Source organism: Choloepus didactylus, chromosome 1, assembly GCF_015220235.1.
Source record: "Choloepus didactylus isolate mChoDid1 chromosome 1, mChoDid1.pri, whole genome shotgun sequence".
NCBI classification, from domain to species: Eukaryota; Metazoa; Chordata; class Mammalia; order Pilosa; family Megalonychidae; genus Choloepus; species Choloepus didactylus.
The window spans coordinates 30,004,955-30,026,316 of record NC_051307.1 but is presented as its reverse complement, the minus strand read 5'-3'; the positions used below and the strand labels follow the sequence as shown (position 1 = coordinate 30,026,316).

The 21,362-nt window shown below is 34.1% G+C and overlaps 1 protein-coding gene across 1 annotated transcript in view; it reads left to right on the top strand.

The window, feature by feature from the left end:
• Nucleotides 1-21,362, top strand: part of NCAM2 (neural cell adhesion molecule 2) — a 571,781-nt gene that overhangs the window by 476,366 nt on the left and 74,053 nt on the right. Inside the window, exon 13 of the mRNA XM_037833245.1 lies at nt 21,142-21,261. Coding sequence (XP_037689173.1) covers nt 21,142-21,261 — 120 coding nt within the window. The remainder of the gene's footprint in view (nt 1-21,141; nt 21,262-21,362) is intronic.

Genomic DNA, 21,362 nt, shown 5'->3' with positions numbered 1-21,362 from the left:
GAAGTAACGACAGTTGAATTTTCCAGTTGCTGCATTACATGGCTCCATTAAATCCTCAATATGGTTTTGCAGGATATAATTGCAGTATGTACATTTTAATACATAGATGATAATTTTAGTATTTAATTATTTCATAAACACTGTAATGAATGTTATGCATATGTTTCATTATTGTTTATAATTACAAACTCTTTTTAGGTTTTATTTTTAGCAAAATTCCTATTTTAATTAAAATTTGAAGGGAAAAAATCTATGGTATGGTAGACAAAGTCATTTTCAGTCTTGTGGAAAGCTAGTGCTTTCTCATTTTTTAATGTGTTTTTCCCAACATTGTTTTGAGGCATTGATACGGATTTTTAAAAGATATGTTTGATATGTCAGTAAATGCATTTTGAATAGAAACCTAAATTGCAATAGAGTATAGATTAGTAGATGAAATACTGAAGTCTGAGGTATGACTCTACAAACTATCATCAATAAAGATAGTCAGCATTCAAAGAAACTAATTTTTCCTATTTTTTAAATAAAATAGATAGGAACATTTTGAAAATACCTGTGCTATACAGTGTAAGAGAAAACTACCTGCATGCCTTCAAAAAGTTGGGAAAGTATGTTCATGTATTCATATATTGAAAGTGTATAGGTTCATCTACTTAGTCACTGGCATGATCAGTGAAAAACAAGAAGCTAATAAACCTCAGAACTCTATTAAAACACAGAAACTAACTCAAAGGAATATTTGAAACTCACTCTCTTCTTTTGCCAGGCTGCTATGACAAGTACCATACAACAGGTTGGCATAACAACAGGAATTTGTTGGCTTGTTGTTTTGGAAGGTAGACATCCAGAATTAAATCGTTGCAGGGAAGTACTTTCTCCCTAAAGTGAAGCATTCTGGTGCTGGCTTGCCCCAGTCATTGGGTTCCTTAACTTGCATCCTGTCACACGATGTTCTCTCCCTCCTTGTATCTGCTTTTCTGGTTTGTACTCTCTTCTGAGTTCTCGCCTCTCTCTATGACTTTCTCTGACTCACTGTATGTAAATTTCTTCTGTTTTTAAAGGACTCCAGTAATACAGATTGAGGCCCATCCTGATTCAGTGGGTAACAGCTTAAATTAAAATAACATCTTCAGAAGATCCTATTTGCAGTGGATTCACACCCACAAGAATATAGAATATTATCAAGAATACCTTTTCTGGCTAGTACATAATTTAATCTATCACACTCACTCTGCCAGTTTTGTAATAACAACTGTTTTAGTCAGGGCTAAAGTAATAGTAGAATTTATTTTTGTATTTTTGACCCAAAATATGGTTTCAACTAACTGTAGTCGTAGATGCATGTTTGAGGATTTCTCCGTTTGACATTTTAAAAGATTGATAAAATGGCATTTAAAAAAAACTTTCTATTTAGAAATAATTTTAGATTTACAGAAGTGTTGCAAAGGTAATGCAGAGAGTCCCTGTACATTTCACCCAGCTTTCCCTAATGTCAATATAACTATGGTACATTTATCAAAATTAATATGCCATCACAGATACCTTAATACTAACTAAACTACAGACTATATTACAAAGTAACATTTGAAACAGTCTTTCTAATTCAGTATTCTCCAATTAAAAAGAAAATTGTTAAATCAATCAGAATATAAGCATAAAGAATGTCATAGGATTATCTCTACTGGTTAAAGATTTCAGAACTTCTACTCAGCAAGTAAAATCTATGGGCACTAAGCAAACATGAATATTCGAATGCATTATTCCTCTCTTTTTGTTTCAAGGATATTTAGCTAGAAATAAAAATTCAAAATTAATAATTAAACATATTTAAATAGTTTGGATCAGAAGGGCTTCAAATACAAATCAGTGAAAATTTTTATGAGCAATAGTCCTCCAAATCAAGCTCACCATACTTCACCCTCAATTTACAGGTTCTTTCAATTCTGAAGGTGTTTCTGTTTTAGCAGTAATTGCCATTTGCATCACCTTCAGGTAAACCTAATAAAATTTTCACAACAAATCTCTGTCTGTATCTTGTCTACATAACTAAGAGACAGTTATCATTTATGAAGTATAGAATATAAAATCCAACTACTTTCTTTCTAGTGGATCTCCACTTATTGCCCTTGTTCCCAAACATCTAGTACAGGATCTGTCACAGAGTGGTTATTCAATATTTTATTGCATAAAAGTACTTGTGCAAATCCACAAGATAATTTGAGACAGCCAACATTTTGTTGTTAAGCATGGTATTTGATACTTACCTCCAAGTTTTATTGCTCAAAGACCCACTGATTATAAAATCATTTTTCAGTTTATTCAACACTTCCTGAATACTTCATGGTAATTGAAGAAATACATATATATTTAGGAGGATATTATATATATATATATGCATATTGAGGATGGTCTATAATTTCCCTGTAGAAATATATATTATATATCTGTTATGTCTATAAAGAGAGTATATAATAATACATTAGGACAAATTTATTTCTATTAAAATGTGAATTAGTTTTGTAATGAAATGGCACAAATTTGGGCTCCTTTTGGAAACATTTTATAAAAGTTATTTCCTGTAAATATTTCATCCATAATCATTGTTGAGCATTGTTCTGGTTTGCTAAAGCTGACGTTATGCAAAATACCAGAAATGGATTGGCTTTTACAAAGGGGATTTATTAGGTTAGAATGTTACAGTTCTAAGGCCACAAAAGTGTCCAAACTAAGGCATCAACAAGAGGATACCTTCACTGAAGAAAGGCCAATGGCACCTGGAACACCACTGTCAGCTGGCAAGGCATGTGGCTGGCATCTGCTGGTCCTTTAGTCCCAGGTTCTGGTTTCAAAACAGCTTTCTCCAAAATGTCTTTGGGCTTCTGTCTCTCTTAGCTTCTCTCTCTCAGCTCCTGTGCATCTGTGCTTGTTTTCCCAGGGCATTTCTCCCTAAGTATTTGGGGTCCTGTCTTCTCTTAGCTCTCTTAGCTTCTCCGTGTCAAATTCTGGGCTTCATCTCTTAGTTTAGCATCTCCAAAGATCATTCTATCTGCATCTCCAAGTGTCTGGGTCTGTGCAGGTCCCTAAGCTCTCTCTTTTTTTTTTTTTTTTTTTTTTTCATTTTTATTGAGATTGTTCAGATACCATACAATTATCCAAAGATCCAAAGTGTACAATCACTTGCCCCTGGGTACCCTCATACAGCTGTGCATCCATCACCACACTTAATTTTTGTTCAATTTTTAGAAACTTTTCATTACTCCAGACAAGAAATAAAGTGAAAGATGAAAAAAGAAAAAAAAGAAAAGGAAACTCTAAACCTCCCCTATCCCTAACCAACCCCCCTCAATTGTTGACTCCTAGTATTGATATAGTACGTTTGTTACTGTTTATGAAAACATGTTGAAATACTACTAACTGTAGTATATAGTTTGTAATAGGTATATAGTTCTTCCCTATATGCCCCTCTGTTATTAACTTCTAATTGTATTGCCATACATTTGTTCTGGTTCATGGAAGCGATTTCTAGTATTTGTACAGTTGATCATGGACATTGCACACCATAGGATTCAGTATTATACATTCCCATCTTTTGACCTCCAACTTTCCTTCTGGTAACATGTATGACTCTGAGCTTCCCCTTTCCACCTCATTCACGCACCATTCGGCACTGTTAGTTATTCTCACATCTTGCTACCAACACCCCTGTTCATTTCCAAACATTTAAGTTCATCCTAGTTGAACATTCTGCTCATACTAAGCAACCACTCCCCATTCTTAAACCTCGTCCTATATCTTGGTACCTTATATTTCATGTCTATGAGTTTACATGTTATAATTAATTCCTATCAGTGAGACCCTGCCATAATTGCCTTTGTGTGTCTGGCTTATTTCAGTCAGTATATTGCCCTCGAGGTTTTGTCATCAACCCATTTTTTTTAATATGGTTTTGTTCACTCACCATACATTCCATCCCAAGTAAATAATCGATGGTTCTCTGCATGGTCATACATTTATGTATTCACGACCTTCACCACTATCTATATAAGGGCATCTACATTTCTTCCACAAGGCAGGAGGGAGAGTCAAAGAAGGTAGAGAGGCAAAAGAAAGAGGAAAAAAAAATGGCAGCTAGGAAGCAGCAAAAGGAAAAATAACCTTAAATCAAAGTAGAATAAAGAATCAGACAATACCACCAATGTCGAGTGTCTAACATGCCTTCCCTATCCCCCCCTCTTATCTGCATTTACCTTGGTATATCACCTTTGTTACATTAAGGGAAGCATAATACAATGATTCTGTTAGTTACAGTCTCTAGTTTATGCTGATTGCATCCCTCCCCCAATGCCTGCCCATTTTTAACACCTTGCAAGGTTGACATTTGCTTGTTCTCCCTCGTAAAACAACATATTTGTACATTTTATCACAATTGTTGAATACTCTAGATTTCACCAAGTTACACAGTCCCAGTCTTTATCTTTCCTCCTTTCTTGTGGTGTCTCACATGCTCCCCACCTTCCTCTCTCATCCATATTCATAGTTATCTTTGTTCAGTGTACTTACATTGTTGTGCTACCATCTCCCAAAATTGTGATCGAAACCACGCAGTCCTGTCTTCTATCACCCTGTAGTGCTCCCTTTAGTATTTCCTGTAGGGCAGGTGTCTTGTTCACAAAGTCTCTCATTGTCTGTTTGTCAGAAAATATTTTGATCTCTCCCTCATATTTGAAGGACAGCTTTGCTGGATATAGGATTCTTGGTTGGTGGTTTTTCTTTTTCAGTATCTTAAATATATCACACCACTTCCTTCTTGCCTCCATGGTTTCTGCTGAGAGATCCGCACATAGTCTTATTAAGCTTCCTTTGTATGTAATGGATCGCTTTTCTCTTGCTGCTTTCAGGATTCTCTCTTTGTCTTTGACATTTGATAATCTGATTATTAAGTGTCTTGGCGTAGGCCTATTCATATCTCTTCTGTTTGGAGTACGCTGCGCTTCTTGTATCTGTAATTTTATGTCTTTCATAAGAGATGGGAAATTTTCATTAATTATTTCCTCTATTATTGCTCTACCCCCTTTCCCTTCTCTTCTCCTTCTGGGACACCAATGATATGTACATTATTGTACTTTGTTTCATCCTTGAGTTCCAGGAGGTGTTGCTCATATTTTTTCATTCTTTTCTCCATCTGCTCCTTTGTGTGTAGGCTTTTAGGTGTTTTGTTCTCCAGTTCCTGAGTGTTTTCTTCTGCCTCTTGATATCTTCTGTTGTATGTTTCCATTGTGTCTTTCGTCTCTTGTGTTGTGCCTTTCATTTGCATAGATTCTACTAGTTGTTTTTTTGAACTTTTGATTTCTGCCGTATATATGCCCAGTGTTTCCTTTACAGCCTCTATCTCTTTTGCAATACCTTCTCTAAACTTTTTGATTTGATTTAGCATTAGTTTAAATTCCTGTATCTCAGTTGAAGTGTACATTTGTGCCTTTGACTGGGCCATAACTTTGTTTTTCTTAGTGTAGGTTGTAATTTTCTGTTGTCTAGGCATGGTTTCCTTGGTTATCCAAATCAGGTTTTCCCAGACCAGAACAGGCTCAGGTCCCAGAGGGAAGAAATATTCAGTATCTGGTTTCCCTGCAGGTGTGTCTTAGAAAATTGCTCCACTCTTTGATGCCTCAGGTCACTGTGCTTTTCTGCCCAGCAGGTGATGCCTGTTAGCCTATAATTCTTGACTGGTGTGAGGAGGTATTTCTGTGTTCCCCCAGGCTCTGGGGTCTGGTTCTGAATGGAAAGGGCCCCACCCCTTTCCTCCTAGAGAAGACAGAGCCCCCAGGTGGAGGTCATTAGCATTTCAATGGTCTCACTCTCTGCTTGTGCTGTCTCTACCCTTCCCCAAGTCACAACCCTGGATACTGAATATAACTGGGGCTTTCTCCACTGAGCCGAAAAAGATACAGATAGTCCCCTTCAGACCCAGTCCAAGGTGACCCGCCGGCTCTCCAAGATCAGTCGTCACCCAAAGCCTCTGTCTGTTTTTTGGGGATGCGTACCTGTAGTGAGCAGTTCACACTCGCTACTTAAAACCCCAGTTGGAGCTCAGCTGAGCTATATTCGCTTGCTGGGAGGGAGCTTCTCTCTGGCACCACAAGGCTTTGCAGCTCAGGCTATGGGGGAGGGAGGGGGTCTCACGACTTGGATCCACAGGTTTTACTTACAGATTTTATGCTGTGTTCTCTGTCATTCCTCCCAATTCAGGTTGGTGTATGATGAGTCGATGGTCTCGTTTGTACCTCCGCAGTTGTTCTGGATTATTTACTAGTTGTTTCTGGTTTTTTGTAGTTGTTCCAGGGGGAGTACTTAGCTTCCACTCCTCTCTGTGCCGCCATCTTGCCAAAAAATCCCCTAAGCTCTCTTAAGGACTCCAGTAAACTAACCAAGACCCACCCTGAATGGGTGGGGTCACACCTCCATGGAAATAATCTAATCAAAAGGTCTCACCCACAGTTGGTTGGGTCACATCTCCATGGAAGCAACCTAATCAAAAGATCCCACCCATAATAAATCTGTACCCACAAGATTGGATTAAAAGTACTTGGCATTTGTGAGGGACATAATACATTCAAACCTGTACAAGCATGAAAATGTCTTGCTTTTATTAGTACCCAAAAGAAGGGCAATGATTATACAAAATACAGAGTAGGAACAATAAGAATGAGTATCATAACTCAACTGAAGTTAGAGTAAGCCCATAAGAATATGTCTTTGAAGTCATTTTGCCATATAGTAATAAATTACATAAGTTGTAATTTTCTAAATTTGTGGAGATTTTTCTACCTTCTGTTAAGATGCCATTAAAAGTAATGAAAGAAATAATTGAGATGGCTTTGCATTACTTAAAATCTTCTTTTTATTTTAAATGTATCTTAGAATGACAAATCTTGCATTTAGTGCTCGCTCCTCTCTCTCTTTCTCTCTCTCTGTCTCTTTCTCAATACACAACCACATTCACACTCCTACACACATATGGGTCGTTTTAACTTCTCTGTGTTTGTATTCTTTCTTCTTGAAAAATATATTAGCAATGTGTTTATTGTTCATTAACAGGAATCTTTTTCAAACAATGAATAAAACATTGATGTAGTCTAAAGACTAGAACCTACGATAATTTCTGCATGTTTGTAATCATCATATTTGATAATGCCTACCAGTTCTCAATAAGCATCTTTTTTACAAAATGCTGCTGGATTTTTGAAAATTCAAGTAGTATTTTCCACATTGGCTACTTGTTGTGAGGAGATGGGTCTAAAGGCAATGAGTGATCTGCCTTTTCTGTTATAGCACCGAGATTGTTCTGGAGAAGGATCTGTGGTTTTTCTGTAGTTTCCCAGTAACTAAAAGTTATTGAAACATCATTGCAGGCTGTGTTTCAATGTTACTGTCCCTCAGTGTTTCTTTTAATCCACTCTCTTTACAATTCACTGAATGAAATTGTATTTCCTTCTGTCATATTATTCAATTTCACTATTTTAGAAACAATTTTAGATAATCAGTGTTTAGTTTTAGCTGTAAACTACTAAGGTTTTAAAGTCCCAATGAGTTTCAAGGCCTTTTCCAAAAACAAAAAATTATCTACATGTTTTCATGATTACACTATTTCAATCATAAATGTTTCTGAAAGAAGGAATGATATTGGTTCTAAAGTGTTGGGTTTCATATGATAAAAAGATAAATTGTAAAAATCTTCTGCCTATGTCAAAATCAATTTCAACAAACACTTACAAATTATGAAGAAAGGGGAGAAAAGAAATCCATGCTAATTCCATATTTTCATTGGGAGAAAATGTGTTCTAAACTGCGTATAGTGAAAAGGTTTCTGTATGTTAAAATTCAGAACAAGAATATCTTGAACTATTTTCACTGTGCCCATAAAAAGAACCAGAGCTAAATGCGAATGTTAGATCTAATTGCAATCTTCACGAATTTAAGCAATGTAGATCAAAGTATACAGGGAGTTAAGCTAAGGGAAAAACTGAGCAAAATGGCAGTTTTAAATAAAATTACTTGTCTGCCAAAAACTTCCTCATATATCTTAAAATGAAGACATATACTCGTACGTAATTCTGTACTCAGTCTGGTCTCCGATTATACTATAAAGAGAGATTCTATACAAATGTGTCATTTTGGCTTTTCAAGAAAATGTTTAACTTTTCTCTGCATATATAATTTTATAAATCAGACAAGTAAGTGGTATGAAAAAACAAAATTAATTTATATGCTAAATATGTTTGTGAATAGTGAGAAAAGGAACATGAATATTTCATGAGTGTTTTATGTGAATTTAGTACATGGGAGTGTGAAAGTATTCATAGTTCCCAGGAATTAAAAACATAAGTAAAGACCTTTGCAAGAATGTAATTTATTAATTCTTCTTAATCCCTGTAGGCTGACTATCAAGACTGTTTAGATAGTGAATTTATCTGATAGGGAATTTTAGAAGAAACATTTAAATTGCTTACCTCTTAAAGATTTTGAACTCATGGAAAACACTGTTCCCTATATTAAACATTTAAACATATTTTTTTTTATTTTTCAAGTTCATTGTTATAAATATTAACTTCTTTCTGTAACAAAGTTATATAGATATGCTCAAAGAGGGATGTAGAGCCTTTTCTCCATGCTCTAAAAATGACTCCAGAGGCTTATGGACATTGGGCATGTTTCAACATCTTCTTTCAATAGTACCACTCTATGGGGAGTGAAGATCACTGCACTCTGGTGTATTCAGAAACCATTTCAAAGAGTGCCACCACTCAGGTCCCCACTCTGTTACTTCACAGGTGGAACCTGGTGATGGTGTTGCTACATTTTCTAATGTTGCCCTCTCAAGTGTTTCTTCTTTTTCTGTATGCCAATGTCTGAAAACCTTTTATGCTAAAAGCACTGTTTTGATGTCTGTCACTGCCCTTTACAAAAACCACTACTGCTTATAACCAAGATGTCATTAATAGGATACACGTATCACAGGTTGTGTAAAATATCATTCATAAGAGTGCATAAAGAAAAAGTGGAAAGTATTATCCATTTTTTCTCACTAAATGAAATAAATTGAGTCAAATCAAATTGAAAAATTGTTGACATTATGAAGTATATTATACATATCTATACTATTTAACCATGTGTGAATATATACATATACATACGCACACACACTCACATGTATATCTATCTTAGGCATCCTTCCTAGCCTTAACCTTTTTTTACTCTCTTACCTCAAATCATTCTGATACTTAAACACCTGGCTCAGCCAGACCTGTCCATTCCTCAGGGCAAACATGCATTCTGTTTTCTCATGTCCATGCCTGAGTTAATATTATCTTCCTGATCTTCAAGTCTTAATCTAAATTTGAGTGTCCATGTGAGGATTCAATTGATTAACTAGAAATACCCTTCCTCTCTGTATTAATTAGGGTTCTCTAGGGAAACAGAATCAACAAGAGACATCTATAAATATAAGATTTCATAAAGGTGTCTCATGCAACTGTGGGTATGCACAAGTCCAAATTCCATAGGGCAGGCAGCAGACTGGCAACTCCAATGAAGATGTTTGATGAACTACTCAGGCAGTGATCTGGCAATGTCAATGAACACGTTCAATGAACTCCTCAGGAACAAACTGGCAACTTCGATGTACTCCTCAGGAAACACTTCTCTGGTTAGCCAAAGAAGTGAAGGTCCTCTATCTGTCTCACTTAAAAGTCTTCAAGTGATTGGATTAAATCCAGCTGATTGAATTCTCTCCTTGTGGAAGACACGCCCTTCGTTGAATGTAATCAGTCACAGATGCAGCCAATTGACTGATGATTTAATAAACCAGTCTTCTGGTTTATTAACCAGCCACAAATGTCCTTGCAATAACGTTTAGGTCAGTGCTTGCTTGACTAGACATGTGGGCACCATTACCTGGCCAAGTTAACACGTGAACCTAACCATCACACCCTCCTTTATAACCCTACAGTAAAAGAGGTTTATACTAGTATTTTTGCCATCTGCTTACCATGTAATATAAGTTCTATGAAATAATCTGTGGGTCTATCTTGACTGCATGTCTGAGAACCTCTTTGTAGTGTGGTGTGGATCTCTGAATCTTTTACGTCACTTGAGATGAACGAATGGGCTAACTCATTGCTAGGTTTGTTTATACTCAAATAGAATTATATAGTTAATAACTATTTCCAAACATCTATTAATTATCTCCATGTCTCCAGGCCAAATTCAATTAAGGCATCTAAGCAAATTGGCCATTTTATTCCTTCTTTGGAGCTTCCAGAAAGAGATTCTACAAGCTTTTCTGAAAATGAATGTTATATACTAACTGTTCTCCAGAATTAACGGTCTTCTAATTCTATTGAATAGTAATACATCATTTTCCACCTACCAGATTTAAAACCATATTTACAGTGTAGCATGTATATATAATATATATTTCTTCATTTTATGGTGAGACATAAATAGATTTTTGCACTAAACACAGACCTTTAGTTTCCTTTCCTCTAAGAGCAGTTTTCATTGCTTCTACTTCTTTCCCCCACCATTCATACCAAGAAGCAGCATTTGGCCATTGTGTGACACCTGGTGCTGCTGCTGGCTCTCCTAAAGCTGAAGAAGGAGCTCTCCTTTGGTTGTCAGCCACACTTGTGCAACATGAGGATGACAATGAATGCTTAGGATATATTTCACATCACAGAAAAATGGCTGTGCTCTGTGAAGCTGCTTCAACTTGGCAAGCCTTTCTAAAGGCCTTCACCCTCACAATTGGATATGTTGTGACACAAGAACTCACATGGAGAACTTTGGATTTGAGATAGAAGTCATGTGACCTTATGTCCAGGATAGAGCTTCCTTATAAACACTCAGCTCGCTCTCTCTGTATCTAACTCTGGCTTGACCAGGAATTCTCACTTAATCCTACATATATTTGTTCTGTTTTCTCTCTTCCTTGGCACTCAACATGTAGAGTTGTAGTGAATGATCTTTGTTGTAGGTTTAATTGTGGTTCCCAAAGAAGATATGTTGAGATCTAATGCCCAGTACTTAAAATTGTGACCTGAAATTTGGGTCATTAAATTTAGACAAGTTAAAATGAGGTAAAAAACTGGAGTAGGGTGGGTGGTAGTACAATATGACTGGTGTCCTTCTGAAAAAGGGAGAAGGCACACAGACAGACATAAAGAGAGAGGATGGGACATGTAGCAACCAAGACAAGATAGATTTATGCCACACACCAGAGAAAACCAAGGACTGCCAGCCACCTCCAGAAGCCAGGAGAAAAATATTGAATAGATTCTTCCCTACAAAATTCAGAAGGAGCATGGCCCTTGATTTCAGACTTCCAGCCTCCAGAACTATGAGACAATAAATTTTTGCTATCTTAAGACTCCCGGTTTGTGGTATTTTGTTATACCACCCCTAGCAAACTAATACATTCCCCCTCTCTTACCTTAGGAAGTAGTTCATTAGAGACTTAAACTCTTATGACTGTGATTTTGGACAGATTTTTTATCTTCTAGGATTTGGAAAAGTGAGCTGAACAAATATAGGTATGTGTGTGTGTATATATATACACACACACATATGTATATGTATGTATAGGTATATGTATACTACTAACACAAATGAATTGATCATCTTCATTGGAATAACAATCCTTGCTCACTCATTTAATTCAACAAATAATTTGGGAGTGCCTACTATATGTTGGGTAGATTTCAGGTGCTAGACATACGGTGGTCAATAAGGCAGTAAAGTGTTTGTCTTCTTGGAGTTTACATCCTAGTGAGAGAAGCAGAAATGTTTATATAAATAACCAAGTAGTGAAATGTTATGTGATGAATGCTAAAGCAGAGCAGGTAATGGCGTGGACAAAGGGTGGGAGGTGTGATGGGGGAGGAAATTAGAAAGAATGGTCAAGATGGGACTCTCTGAGGAAGTGACATTTGAGCAGAATACTGAATTAAGTGAAGTACTGATCACACAAAGATCTGGGGGATCGCGGCCAGGCAGAGGTCAGGAAGGAAGCCAGCCCGGCTGGAATGGCATGATCAGAGAGCAGAAGGAAAGGGAGCAAGGCTAGAGAAATACCCAAGGCCCAAATCCCATGGGGAAGACTTTGCATTTTATTAAAAATATATGGAAGCCATTGGAGAACTTGTAAATTCGAGTGATGACATTACTAAGAAAGTTCCTCATGACTAACGAAGAGACTTCTCAAAATTTCCCTTATCACATGAAACTCAAATTTTAGGTGCTAAAAATGTAGAATGGTTTCCTTTTGTCATGAGTTTAGTAAAGACAGATAACCTTTGGTATATTGAATTTCTTTATATAAATATTGCTTTCTGTTTTCTAGTCTGAGTGAATGTCTGTGCTGTTTTTTGAAAACCCATATTCCACTCATTCTTAAAATATCTACATTTGTTATTCTCTTCTATATCTTCTGCAGTTTGTCTTTAGAATATAAAGTGATGTTTACTGTTCAGTATTTTTTTTCAGTATGTGGTTTTGATTCTCACAATACAGAGGTCTACAATGATAATTCATTACTTATTCAGCATCTTGTGGGTGGTTGTTTTTGAAATTTTAAAGTATGTGATGAATGTAAGTTATGACTTGCCATGCTTGGGATCCCTGCCAAGGCTTCATGAAAATTTAGGGATCTGACATGAAAATAGGGCCATCTTCTCTTTTTAAAATGCACACACACAAGCACCCACACGGAAGTCATACTTTTGCTTTGTTAATCACAAAACTATAGAATGACTTTTAATTTTTCATTCATTAAACAATTTGTGACAACAAAGTGCCAGGCACTGTTCAAAGTCAGAGTAACATAACAAAAAATAACCCTTTCTTTATCTTTTGTGTTAAAATATATGTGTGTATGGTTAGCGTGATTTTATTTTCTCAATTTTTCTGCCACTTGGGCTTAATCAGATTAGTTCAGTCAATATTTTTGAGTCCTACATTTTCATCAACTTTCCACTCCATTTGATTTTAAAATTCATTATGCTGGCCTTGAGATATTTAATTTTTCAAGGTATTATTATTCCCAACTTATTTATTGGTGCGGCTAATAAATATGAATTTTATCTCTCATATAGCTCATCTATGATAGTGTTTAAAGAATATATATTACATTTCAAAATAAAAAAAATCTCCCTGAATTTGTCCCTGTCTCAAAACTGGTAATTCCATTAAAGCTAACTTTTGTGATCCTAGGTTAAAAAAAATATTCAAGACAGCCACAATGAATTTGTTAAAAAAAAATGAATCTGATTCACTATAAGTGCTGGCCTATTCAATAATCTAAAACCTAGCCACTTAAAAAAATCTCAGGGCTTTATGGAGAAAACACCTGCTCTGAGTTTCTGTAGCAGATATCAAGTATTCAAATTTCTTAATAAATAAAAAAGGAATTATATAAAAGAAACAGGTTGCACTTGCTTTTGTCATTAAGCAGGTAGTTAGTATCACAATTTGCATTTTCATGGGCCTAATATGCATTTTGATTCTCTAGCTACATGAGGAAATTATCACAGATTGTCCTAGGGATGGCAATTAGGGTTAATAATTTATTCTCCTTTGCATTTTATTAAGCTTTACCAAACACAGATGAATCTCATAAAAGATTGTAAGTTTTCATTTCTAACATTATAAATTTGCAAAACAAAGTAGATCACATGACTTCTTTTCCAAGTTTCTAACCTAAGCTTCCACTGAATCAGCTTGTGGTTAAAGGGACCCTATTGGCCTTTTAAAATAATTTATTTTATTTTTTTTCTATTTGAGGACTCAATTCAGGCAGAATATCCCAAACTCAAAAGACACTGAAATGGAATCATTTCATTATATTCACATTTTCCATCTGCAGTTCTTGATTCCCATTGAAACATTAATATATAAATATTCATTCTTTCAGTTTAAAAATTCAAGAGTCAAAAGATTTTTTAAAGTTATTTTAAAAAGTTATTCCATTGAAATTGTTCAAGTGAGATTCAGCAATTTCTATGAGGTGCTCATAAGAAAATGAATTATGCATGTAGATGTTTGGCCATTATATTACTAGCCTCATACTTTAAATTCACTAAAAGAACACTTTAAAATTATTTCTGTCAAAATAATGTATAACTTCTCAAAGTAACAGTATAACAAATAATATATTTCCATAAATGCACAAATTATTATTAACAGATCTCTTTTTGTCACAATTTTTTAGAGATGTGAGAAACTTGGCAAGAATTCATGTGAATTTATTTGAAACATATAAAATTAGACTAAAAATGAAATAAATTAATATTAATCAGAACAACAAAGAAGACAGGTATATAAATGTTCCCAAATACCTACAGAGAGTATAATTTCTTATGTCCTGTATCTTATTTTAAAATAATGAGCAATTATTTTAGAAGTAATTTATATATTTGAGTTAATTATAGGAATGAACAAGCTATTTAAGAAAAGTTTAATTACTATTATTAGTTTTCCAAAGAAACAGTATCACAGCTTCCTTGAAACTAGAGAAAGAAAACAATTTCTTTTAAATATTAAAAAAAACCCACAACCTTCCCAATGTTGCACTTGACGTATTGATCCTGAATCTTGATCACATTCTAACCATATCTCTGCCCTCCTTGTGTGATTTGGTATGTTGAATAGTGTACGCCTTAGTTTCTTGGGTCTGCTGTAACAAAGTACCCTAAACTGGGTGTCTTAAAACAAAAGAATCTTATTGTCTCATAGTTCTGGATGCTAGAAGTCCAAAAATTAAGTCTCAGCAGGGCCATGCTTCCTCAGTAGTCTGCAGGGTGCCATGGTGATCCTTGGTGTGTGCCATAACTCACTCTGTCTCTGTCACATGGCCATCTCCTCTCTTTGTCCATCCTACTAGCAGTGTCTGAATTTCACTTCTTATGAGGACACCAGTCATATTGGATAAGGGCTCACCCAAATCCAGTTTGGCCTCATTTTAACTAAAAACATATGCAAAATCCTTATTTCCAAATAAGATCACATTCGTCAGATCAGAGCCTAGGATTTGAACAGCTCTTTCTGGGGGAATCAATTCAGTCCGTAACAGAAGAGAACATAAGTAAAAGGGCAAAGACAGTTTATTCCTCACTATTTGGAAATGTGGATGGGAATCTTGAAGGAGATACATGAAATAAGCTTATTTAATACTTTTAAAAAATGACAGAATAGTTTGACCAGTTTGCATAATAGGTGAAAGTGGGTGGTGTGGTAAATGCCGTCTTCTACAATGGGAGGCCTAAGAATCAGAACCATTATTGATTGGATAATCTGATCTGATTTAACTCTGAATCTCTCATCAGTGCATTTTTACTATGATTTTAATGTGCTCTCATGAATTATATATGAAAAACACTGAATTTTATCCATCTTAGGATTCTGAGATTTCATGAACTTGAGCGTGGATTTTTATTTTTGCATCTAATAAGTACCAAGTACTCATAATTAAGCAAGATATTATGAGAAAGAGGTCATGTCCTTTAATGGCTTGAACTAAATTTAAAAAGCATATATAGTATTATTTTTGATACTTTATCATGATTATTTTTATATATAACCAATGTTCTTGAGAAGAGAGAATAAATTTGTTTCCCTTATATTCCAATTTATGAGGATTTTGTAGATCCCTTTTTTTTTTACATGAGATTTTTTGTATTCTCTTTTGTAAGCCAACACAGCTTTGTGTGATGACACAAAGCTTTAACTTAATACAGTATCATGTTCAAAACCAAGCACTGTCACTTACTGGCTGGTTGATCTTTCTGAGCCTCTATTTCCTTCATTTTGAAATGGAGAATATAATCAAACTGTGTTAGTCTAAGATTCAAATGAAGTGCCATCAGATGAGGTTTGAAAAGTGCATTTATCCCTATATACAAAAATTTTTACTTGGAGAAGTAAAATAAATACTAAATGCTCAGCAACAAAAGAGTAGAGTCAATAGGTGATAAAGGACTCATAGATATAGGGAGTATCCTCTTTGGGTCACATTCTTTAGATGTGATGTTTTGTATGATATATTTCAAAAATGGCAATTCAAACACTATTGGATTTCTACTTTGCATCAAAAATGTATAGATTTTTGTGAGGGCTGAAAACAATATTATGTGAATGTGTCCAGCTCACAAGATCCTTACAAAAAAAGAGTTAAATACCAAAATAGGAAGCATGATCAATAACTGAAAGAGAAATGAATAGAAAAAGTTATTAGAACACTGTATAGCTAACACGAGGCTTGGAGTTTCTATATTAGTGGGTATGAAAACTTGAGGAAGGAGCAGTCCTGTAAGTGAAAAATGTGGGTTGTTTGTAATAATCAAGAGATTTCATGAGTATTTTGTAAAAAAAAAAACTGTTGCTTTAAAGCATAGTAGGAAATGTTTGGCAATTGTATTTCTATCACATTTTACATGCTTTTCTGAAAAAAATGCACCAATTGTGCTCTTCTATGATGAATAATATTTTTTTCATTCTAAGAGATCTTATATTTGAAATGAAAAATGTGTGAATTGTTTATGAATCAAATGAATGTTTAATGAAATATTCATGCTTTGTAAATCAATGTTATGTTATAGGGATTACACATCAAGGGAAAGCCATTCAATTTCAAGGGACAATATGCATTTTCTGAATAAAATCTCGTATCAGTTAATACTCTTAATTGTTCCATAGTTTATTTATTTCAATGCATGACCTACTCATGATGAAAAAATAGCATAAGGAGGAAATTAATGAAAATGAACTGTGATCTTAAAATAATGCCATCAACATATTGTTTTCAGTAAAAGCCTCACAAAAACAACTCATTATTATTAGATTATTCATTTTTCTTTCTACTGTTCATCAAAGTATATAGCCATATAAATAACTTATTACAAAGTTTATCCAAAAAGTTTATTTATTTCAAAGTATATATCCATACAGGTCATATATTATGATTTGTAAAACCTTCAAAATACTTTTGAAAGTGTGAAATTGTATTCTTAGGCAACTAGTATAAACTTGAAACATGATATAATTTGTACAAAAATAAAAGTTTAAATTTCCAGCTGGAAATAAAAATATAATTGAACTAAGACTGTTAATATATAAAATTTCTTTAAAAATTTAAAGAAAATTTAAAAATTACTAATTCACTTGGTATATTAATGGAATTTTCCATGACATCATCCTTATGTGTGTAAAGAGTAACTGGAGTCCAAGCATGAAAAAGTTCTTCATTATGAATAGAAAGAGTAAAAATCATTTTTATTTTTATTCAAACCTAGTACACACTGCTGCAGAAAGGAAAACAGAGTTTTTTCAAAAAAAAAAAAAAAAAGGAAAAGAAAAGCTTTTCTGGATTGTTTAAAGTGTTTAGAGAGCATATGCTGAAATTTAGGTTGGAAACTTCAAGGACTTGATTGTATTTACATGTCTACCTGGTGAGATTAACAAGAAGTATAATTTTGAATTATCAGTTCTTCTACCTTCACCAAGCTTTGTGATTTGTCATAGCTATATGGCATGTCTTAGAGTTCTTGACAACATGAACAGTTCATTGTGGGCGAGTGATAACAGCACTTTACTTCAGGGAGTCCTTACCTACTTTCATTGAATGGCAGGAAAACCCTGTTGAGAGATCCTGGGTTAAAGATGGTGAGGAGAGCATGGTTACATTTAATCTCACTTTAGAACTTTACTCAGGCTAAATTGTTGGCAAGTATGTAATTTATTTTGCTCCAAGGGTCTTAAATATTTTGTAATCTCTGCTTCTCTTGACAGCCAAAGGGAAAAGATTTACAATAAATTATCTGAACAAAGCATCATTTTCTTCAGTTTCCTTTTAATAATGTCTGACTCCCTTCTTAAAGGGAAATTGAATTTCAAATTTTTCTGTCTAGTGTTTTTGCACACTTGAAAAAAAAATTAAAAATGTTCATGTTTTCCTATAATTTGGCAGTTTAAATGTCATTGTTGTAATATACCTCAATGTTTTACTGGATCTTTGCTTTTATAGCCACTTGGCCAAAGTTCATTTATGAAATAGAATTATATTTAAATCAAGCAGAAACATTAAATTAATGAGGGAAACCGGATATTTTTATATGGCCTATCCCTGTTGCCATATTGAAGAAAAAATCATAATTGTTTATTATTTTCAGAAGAATTACAGTATGATTCCTAAATCGTGGTGACTAAATATAGCAGTAAAATACCTTGATTTATGCCATTTGTCCTTAGAGGACTTTTGCTAGTTTGCAATTTAGATCTACTTGCTCCTAATTTTTTAGTTTGAATTTCTATTAAATTACAGGAAAAGAAACCATCCCACATCTCAGTTTGTGGTGCTATTGTTCTATTGTTTGGAAACATTTAGGGAAAGAAAATCTTCCATTAACTAACCATAATTTGAGGTACAACTATATTACAGAGTACACAGTTTTCGTTTTTCAAGTACTGGTTTGCTATCAGGCTTCACCTGGGGTGTTCAAAAAACCTATGTTCGGTAATATGCAGTAAATTATAGATGATTTAATGTATATATCCTCTCATTTCAGAAAGGCAAGTCAAATTACAGTCTCAGGCTTTGCCTCCCGAGAACTTTTTCCTTTTCCTTCTCATTAGTTTTGTCCAAATTTTTAGAGTTCTTTCTATTCTACTCAATCTTTATGTGTACACATTGTTAATAAGCTTCATAATAAAGGTTATTGTACCAAACCCTTTATAATCAGAACTCAAAAACAGACTGACTTCTTCCATAGAAACTTTGTGAAACTTGCATCAGTAGTTTGGTATTTAATATAATTGCATTTATTTAGAAGTGGAGAGACCAATTCTGCAATAACCCTTGGTTGGATTCCAGTGAGTAGTGGAACCAAACCCAAAGCCACGTAGCTTCTTTCATGAGTTTAAAAAATTAATCAATATAGTCGCTTATTACAAAGGTTATTGCAGTGAGAATATGTCCACAGGCTACATCAAGTCATATCATATGCATCAGGGTAAAGAAGAGAATAATTCAACACCCAACCGCTTCGTGAGATCGTGTTGATTATCCCATGGCTTTAGCATTTTGGCCATAAGACATGAAGAATAAACACATTTTATAGACCTGGTTCACTTTGGTTTTAAACTTACTACATTTATTAACTTATTAAATTGATAAAATATGATAATTTTTAATTCTTGAATTCCTGGTTATACTGGCCATGAGCAGAAGATTTCTTTCTTAAATACAGTAGAATTCTAACCTAAGGATTTTAACTACTAAACTGTTGGTCTGTTTCCTCCTTCCTTCCATAGTCTGCATGACCAGTTCCATATATGTACTCACTATCCCTCCATTGTAACTATATACTTTTCTACAACTGCTATAACATATTTATTGACTCCAGGTCAGCAGCTGGCTTTAAGCTTCCTGAAAAAACTCTCAGGTTGTTAGGCCTTTGGAAATGATTGAATTTAAGCCTTGATTTTCCTATTTATCCTTGCAGCTTCTAAACAATTGGCTTTTCCTCCCAGTCCGTCTTTTCCCAGTTGGTCTTTTTTAGCTTTGACAAGGCAGTACACTCTCAAAAGCAAGCTTGGTTTACTTACAAAGTAGAGAATTAAACTAATTGGCAATGTTGCCAGTTGGGAATGTATCCTTTTGCTGCTTTTAGAACATCTGCACTGGATTAAGTAAAGTCTGAATGATATTTCAACCATGTATTTTTGCCATTAATATTTATCTGTAGTTAACTTTTATATATTTTAAACTGTATTTTGGACAAAGGAAAGAGCTCTACAAATGTATTCAGCAGCTCTTTCTCTTTTCTAGAGTTTAATAAATAATTCAATGACAATTGGATAATGACAGCTAAACAAATACCATGGTAATGCATACTGGGAGGAGAATGGAATAAAAGGAAGTGCCAAAACAAATTAAATGTATTCATACTGTGTACAAAGAAAAAAGTTACCTATTGAATTTAAATAAATGCTAATTAATTCTCAGAAATAATTATTAATAACTTTCACTGAAATTTTATTGAATGAATACCATCTTTAGTCATGGTTCAGAAAAAATGGTAACCTTGCAAATGAGACCCTGGTTATCTGTAATTTAATCTTTTATTTTATGATTGATTTTATATACTTTTATTATGAATTGATTGTTTAACTTGGTTTACTATGGAAACCAGACATAATTCCCTTTAGATCACTTACCAAAAGCACTGCCATTTCCACTAGTTAGTTTTTTACTTTGTTTGGCAAAAGCAGTAAAAATACAGGTAGCTAAGGGATTTTTGTTAGTTCTAACAGAGGAATTTGTGAGGAAACAATATTTTGAAATTTGCAATTATATCCAAAGTTCTCGGCAAATTGCAAAGGTTGACATGACTTGGGAGTTATTTCTAATAATCTTTGTTTCCCTGTACTTTTTCAGATTCTTTTTCATCCTTTAAGTTACAACAAATCCCAGTGTGGTTTTATATATACTTGAGATGAAATTCAGACAGAAAGAAGAGAGATGACAACATTCAAACTAGCATTAAAAATAGTTCATTTTGATTTGAGGATTATATAATAAATGATCTACATGTGCTGCTTACTCAACTTGCAACACTTCTTTGACATGACTGACATACCTCATCCTGGAGGCCAGTTTTCTATATAGTGAATTCCATTACCCTACCAAATTCTGAAGAAATTTTTCACGTAGAATAGATGGAAACTATTTGTGGAATGATGTTGTACTTAGATACAATTATTATTTCTTGGGTACTAAAATAATGAAAAAAAAATTTTACTTTCAGCTTTGTGAGTATAAATATCATAAAATAAACTAATAATTCTCTTTTCGAAAGTTGGTGCCTGGTGTTGGAAAGCTAAAATTAAGCTGAAGAAGAGGACAATTCCCAATCATTTTCTACTTATATTTGTTTCCTCTTTTTTTCAATTATTTCATGGAAAGTTTTACAATGAAGTTATTCACTCAACATTGCAATTGGTTGATTTGTTGTCCTTATTAAAATGTATTAAATGTAGGTGTGTGTATATATATATTATAAAAAAAATATATGTTTCTTCTTCTTCATGCAGCAATGGTTGTTTTGAGCAACCTGGAACCAAATACAACTTATGAAATCAGGGTTGCAGCTGTTAATGGAAAAGGGCAAGGAGACTACAGTAAAATAGAAATCTTTCAAACACTGCCTGTTCGTAAGTAATCATCTATGTTATGTTCTCTCTTGCCATTCTATTCACTTGTGAATTTAAAAGTGATTTTAAAATGCAAGGAGAGGTTTTCACACTTTTGGGAA